Here is a 6,048-nt window from a genome sequence, read left to right as displayed (position 1 = left end):
TCAAGGAAAGTTTAATTTCTTTGTTCATTGATTTAGCTGATTAGCCTCTAGCTTTATAAAAATGTTTTCAGTGTAACTGATGATAACAAAAAATCTAATATTTCTTCACACAAGTTATAAGCACCAGGTTAGGGGCTTGTATGCAATAAAACGGTAAGCTCCAGGTAAGGAAAAAAATCTTCCAACAGAATCCCATGAAACTGATATAGGTTATATTTCTTTCTTATCTTTTCACTAAAGATCAATTAAACTAGTCATTCCCATAATCTAATCTTTGAGGCACAACAAAAGTTTGTACTAATCTTTGTACTCTTCATGTGGATCATCGCCAGAGACGGCCAGGCTGCTGCTTCTGTGATTTAAGCCTGCATAATCACCACAAAAGTTTCAGCATCCACCGAAGTAGAGTATATTTCACATAAATGATTTAAGCCTGCTACTGTATATTTCAGTACAGTAGCTGATTGGGTACCTACTGTACTGAAACCCCTATGCGAAAGTAATGATGCCTACATAACTGGACGATATACCTTCCATAATTATTTATTTTGTCACACCCAAGGATGCATATGAGCATACAAAAGAATTTTCCAATATGTAGCATTAAGATATCAATACCTCTCTTCCTGATCCACATGAAGAGTACAAAAATAACCAACTGAACCAGTTACTTACTTCTGAAGCTCCTTTGAACGTTTGATGAACTCAGTTGGAATATCCTGGCCTTTATAAGATTCAAGCACTGGTCTAATATCAGCAGGTCTCTGGCGAGCAACAACTGTTGAATTAAATCAGGTCAGGTTTTTAAATTGTCATACTCATAGACAGTTAATACAATCATCCCACTACGAGAGAAGTATAAGATTACATACAATCTAGAAATGGAATAAGATCCAAAAGAGTTGTATCATCTGGGTCGACCTTCCAAGCCTTAACTGGAAGAGCATTCTCTGGCTGCAGTGTAGATTCTAATGCATGACCACTTACATATATGATCCTTTTAGGATCTCTATTCAGCTTTGACAAGTCCTGCACACGAAGTTATATTACATAAAGCAGTTCATCCCCTGATAATGCTAGTTTATTTTTATAGAGCATCATTGAGAACAAATGCCTCGCAGATGAAACTAATAGGGATTTTTTGTAGATGAAATCCTAAATGATCCAATTCTGAGCAAGTTAATCATCCCTCCTAATATAACTGTACCTTTTTGGCTTTTTTCGTTTCTTTTTGTTTTTCAAGGTCATGCCATGGTGTATGTAACAGGCCAATATAACAGGAACACTTAATACAAAACAAGAATTAAAAGGGGGGTGGGGGTGGGGAACTCAAATAGATTTGATGACAAATTGACAATATAAAGGAGTGGCGGCTGAACCAGAGACAGGATCAGACCTTAGAAATGCTACAGAATAATAATCATGATTTCATTAGTATTCATTTTCCAAGTTACAATGGCTGTTCTTTTTTACGTTTTAAATCATCTTTTGATTAGTGTTCAGCCAAAACTGTTTTATGGTTAAAAGCGTAATGGATCCCCGAGACGTTATAATGGCTGTTCTCTAAACATTGATACAAACTTAACATAGCCTATGAACAGTATGTATCTATAAACTTTTAAAGGTACAACATTTCGTTATCTTTGGCCCAAATAAATCAGTTTCTAGTGTGACCAATACGAAATTTCACCTACAATCTTGTACTTTTTCAGCCAAAGTTTAGTTTACCTGAATATTTCCAAACAAATAAGGGGGAACTTACTTAAAATTTGCTGAATCTTTTTAATATGTAGGAACACAACTACATTTACGTAGTTAACCTATATTGTGGGTAAAGTATCTTAAATAATACGTTTTCTAAATTTTATAGTAGATATTCACATATTTTATTAATTCTTATCAAAATTAAATGTGAATAATGACACAATTGCCTTAAATTGTCATTATCCAACACGAAATGATTGAATTCCAAAAATAATCCGATTTTTGAGGTAACTGAAATATTGCCGGAGATTGTAAATTACTACCTATGACTGTAAGCTTTATGTTCCAGTTTCTTATTTTTCCAGTAATGGATTCGCTTAAGTTAGTTTTGGTATGAAGTTTACACTCTTATGTTGATACAATAGCAAGTTTTGCAAACTTTATGGTGTTAAGTTTGAGTTACTAGCAAGCCAACTTATTATAGAACCAAAAACATGAGTTATCAACATGTACACCAAAATCGCAGACTATCAAAAGCATTACATACAATGTGCACATTTTGCTTTAGTGACCAGAGCCATTACAGAGAGACTCTTCCTAAACTAGGGTCTGGGAGATCAAATGCTAGGTAAGCTTGCCAATCAGCATTGAAAACCAAAAGTGAGAATAATATCACATCCTACGAGTGGCAACCAAGCGATCAAGTTAAACACATGCAAGCAAATAATAATGAGCATAGAACAAAAGACAACCAAATAATTGCAATAGTAGAGAATAATAAAGCAAGAGAACAACAATTACCCTATAATGCTTCCCATCCTGATATCTGGTTGCAGACCTTGATAGCCTAAATCGTATACATCCCTTTGCATCAAGCCTTTCAATTATCGGATCGACATACTAGAGTGCATCCACAAACAAAACAATTAGAGAATAATCAATAACAGGGGCAAATAACAAATCGTCCGGTGGAACCAGTAAATCAACTTACCATCTGTAGCTGATCAGAATAAACAACAATTTCATAAAATTGGGCAAGATGTTCCAAAAAGGCTTCAACTCCTGGTCTTTTGAAGGTTCTCCATCCTCTTTCACGCTTAAAACGGCAAGAAAAACTTTTCATTATCAGTTAAAATTGACGAAGTGCAAGCCCAAACAACAAAAGCTCTTCATACAAATCCATAGTTCCAACAAGTAACTCACAAGCCATATGGATTGAACTATGATGTAATAATTGTGAAAGGCTGCAGCACAAAGATGAAGGTGACAACTTCACCAAAGAGCAGAAGCTTACCTTCCAATCAGAGTGTACCAATGTCTCGTTCAGATCCAGCACAAGAGTAAAAACATGTGGGGCCTCCAGAGGATGCATATCTGGGAGAAGCTTTTCAGATGTTGGTTCTGTAAAACCCTTCACGAATAGAAAGGGATAAGAGATTACTCGTAGATAAGAAAAAAAAAAAAAGACAGCAAATGTACAATATAATACACACCCGGACATGTTCTTCCAATGTCTTTCTGAGATCCAGGTACAGCTCAGTGGATTTAGCAGGGACTGCAATAACAGAATAAAATTACTGAAATCAATCGTGTGATTGAGAACACTAATCAAATGATGAGAACTCGTCCACTACGGATTATAGGAAGTGTAATAAAGAGGCGCATCCTGATGCGGCTTATGTAAGAATGTAGAATGCCGAGACTCAGAAGATTAAATCCGTCCAAGGAATTTGATAAAAGCGCTCACCCTTCATTGCAGTTCTGTAAGCCAGGGCCTTAAATTTCTGTTCAAGAGAAGAAGAGAGAGGTTACATTTCTGATAACATTTAGATTCACACAATAAAGATATCAATATAAATAAACGGTTACAACCAACATAAAAAACTATCTTGATATTAACACCTAGAGCCATACATACCTCGAGACCAGGTGCATCATTTTCTACAGCATAATTTGTAGCTTGTCGTAATGACTTTGTTTTCTCATCCACTTCTTCCAAGGAGTAAGCTGCAAAATCAACTTACATTTCTTTTTTATTAGAAATGACAATAAGGGCATTCGTTTCTAAAACAATGCAAGTAATTATTTCTTTCTACTTCCCAAACTTCCTCATAGTTTCCCCTTTTCTTTCTTCAATTATCAAATTGACAGCTCAAAATCTCATGAGGAGGATATCAATTAAATAAATGAATCTAATGATTCAGGATTAAACTTGAATCAATCAAACAATGGAACATGGATACAAATAGAGCATTTTCCACCCTCCCTTTAGTTCACCACAATCAATCATTTTATCACCCGGATCATACAGTACAAGGATTAAAAATAATTAGGGTATAAGTATTTTCACAGTATGATTTCAAAAGATTATAACTTTTTTACCTATCAATTAGTCAAATGGGGTTCTCTCATTCAAATAATTTATCCCAAACCAGAGATCAAATCAAGATCACAACAAAGAAAAACCCTAGAAGTGAATACAAAGTACTAACCATATGTGGCATAACCAGCAGTAATAGCAGCTCCGGCAAGAGATGCAAAAAGCCCAAACTTCAAAAATCTCCATGGATCATGATCGTCGTCTTCAAAACCCATGTTAGGAACAGGGATAGGAGGAGGAATAGGGGGAGATTTACTATTGCTAGCATTATTGAGAAGAGATGCAGAAGAAACTATGGGTGCCTTTGGTGGATTTCTTGAAACTGTTGAATGAAATCGATTACTTTTGTTTGCTAAGAATAAGAGAAGTCGACGTGATTGAAGCTGTGACATTTTTCAGTAGTTTTAGTTTCCTTTAAGGAATTTTTAGCTAATGGAAGAAGTAGGGTTTTAACAAGAGTTTTGCTGGGAAGAAAAGTAAACCAGAGAGAGAGGCAGGTTTCTTTTGGTTCAAGGTACTTTGAGCCTTCCCCCAATTTTATTCCAAGGCCACTCAGCAGCATAGCTGAGCCCCACCTTGCCCGCACATCCAGCCGGTAGGATTGTTTGGCGATGGAGTCTCTATTGAACGATATAGTCTAACCGGTTCGATGGAGACTTCACCGGCCACGGTTGGTGCTCTACAGTAGTATATAAATGACATTATTTTCTTCAGTCTTTCGTACACATATTTCTTTTTCTCTTTTTCCGAGATCAAATGAGAACAATTTTTTTTGAGTGATTATTTTGAAAATGAGTACCAAAAAAGTTAGACAAAGAAAAAGAAACAGAAAAGATAAAGGAAAATATATCTTTACAATATGTGATGGCGTCTGGATTCAGGATAAAGAAAAAGAGTTCGTAAATATTAGACAACTAGTTGGTTTTGGTGTATTATCTAGGCATATATCTAGCCATCCCGAGCGAGTTGGTTTACTTAAACTAAGAGGTGGGCGGTCTGAGATCAATAGTGTGTTTGAGATCCTTCCCTTACTTGTTCAAGACGGCGTGAGAATATATCCTTGGCAGCGTTTATACTATATGAAAAGGAAAAACCACATGACTCAAGTTGTACGAGTTATATTAGAATATCGGCGGAATACCGCAAATGCGTTCTTTTTCAAGGATTTTGAATGTGGTAAGTTTTATTTTTTCCAATTCAGTTGTTAGTTTATCTAGATTAAATGTTTAGTTTAGATACAGACTATAATTATGACCATGTTATTTTTAGGGTTTACACAGTTAGATTTGTACGTGTTGATGGGAATAATATGCGGGGGAGATTTACTTCCATTTAACCAATTAAAGCGGGAGTAGGAAGGAAGATGGAAACAACTACTTCACTGTACTCAAATGGCATTGAAGGAAAGCCAAAATCCAGAAAATTACACACAAATGGAATAAGAGTATCTGGGTTGAAGAGTTTTTTGAAGCATTATACTAGGAGAATGGCAGTTAACCTAAGCGAATAACAACAAATTTGTTCCATGTTGATTATCTTGATCTTGAACGTATTTTTATGTTATACATCCCATGCAAAATTATGTTCCCCAATGATAGCTCGGTGGAGTTAGTTGGTTTTCTCGAAGCTTTAAAAGATTTATCTAAAGCATCAACATATGATTGGGGGTCTGCAATTTTAGGTGAACTATATTTAACTTTCAGTGAATGCTCGTGTGTTACTTCATATAGCTTGAATGGATTTTGGGTCTTGTTGGGAGTAAGAACCACAATCCACAATCACTTTCTATTATTTGATTCATTATCAATTTAATTGTTAATCTGGTAAATATACTAAAACAACAATGTTTATCAATGTTATTCATACTTACTTTGTTGTTTGATCTTTGCAATAACCGTATAATTTATCCAGTCGTGTACAAGTACAAAGCCGATAATTGGATTGGTCAGATAAATGACGGTCGA

The 6,048-nt window shown here is 35.4% G+C and overlaps 1 protein-coding gene across 1 annotated transcript; it reads right to left on the bottom strand.

Moving 5' to 3' along the window:
• Positions 1-4,688, bottom strand: LOC113348472 (mitochondrial import inner membrane translocase subunit TIM50-like). The gene is made up of 10 exons (XM_026592251.1): positions 4,197-4,688; positions 3,623-3,711; positions 3,452-3,488; positions 3,198-3,259; positions 2,999-3,115; positions 2,696-2,800; positions 2,506-2,604; positions 873-1,029; positions 676-778; positions 1-365 (listed from the first exon to the last, which is right to left on the bottom strand). Exons 1-10 carry the CDS (start codon positions 4,474-4,476, stop codon positions 323-325), a joined length of 1,092 nt encoding a protein of 363 aa, XP_026448036.1. The 5' UTR covers positions 4,477-4,688; the 3' UTR covers positions 1-322.
• Between the last annotated feature and the right edge of the window lie 1,360 nt (positions 4,689-6,048).

The sequence above is a fragment of the Papaver somniferum genome, chromosome 2 (genome assembly GCF_003573695.1).
Source record: "Papaver somniferum cultivar HN1 chromosome 2, ASM357369v1, whole genome shotgun sequence".
Lineage (NCBI taxonomy): Eukaryota > Viridiplantae > Streptophyta > Magnoliopsida > Ranunculales > Papaveraceae > Papaver > Papaver somniferum.
Note: the sequence above shows the minus strand (reverse complement) of the source record. Positions and strands in the feature narration are given on the sequence as shown.

What these genes read in the sequence shown, in the direction of transcription:
- LOC113348472 (XM_026592251.1), bottom strand. Translation starts at nt 4,476, where the DNA reads ATGTCACAGCTTCAATCACGTCGACTTCTCTTATTCTTAGCAAACAAA. An exon ending in TGCTGGTTATGCCACATATG is followed by an intron (nt 3,712 to 4,196) that starts GTTAGTACTTTG and finishes TTGATTTTGCAG; the next exon opens with CTTACTCCTTGGAAGAAGTG. An exon ending in AGGATGGGAAGCATTATAGG is followed by an intron (nt 1,030 to 2,505) that starts GTAATTGTTGTT and finishes CTTCGTGTGCAG; the next exon opens with GACTTGTCAAAGCTGAATAG.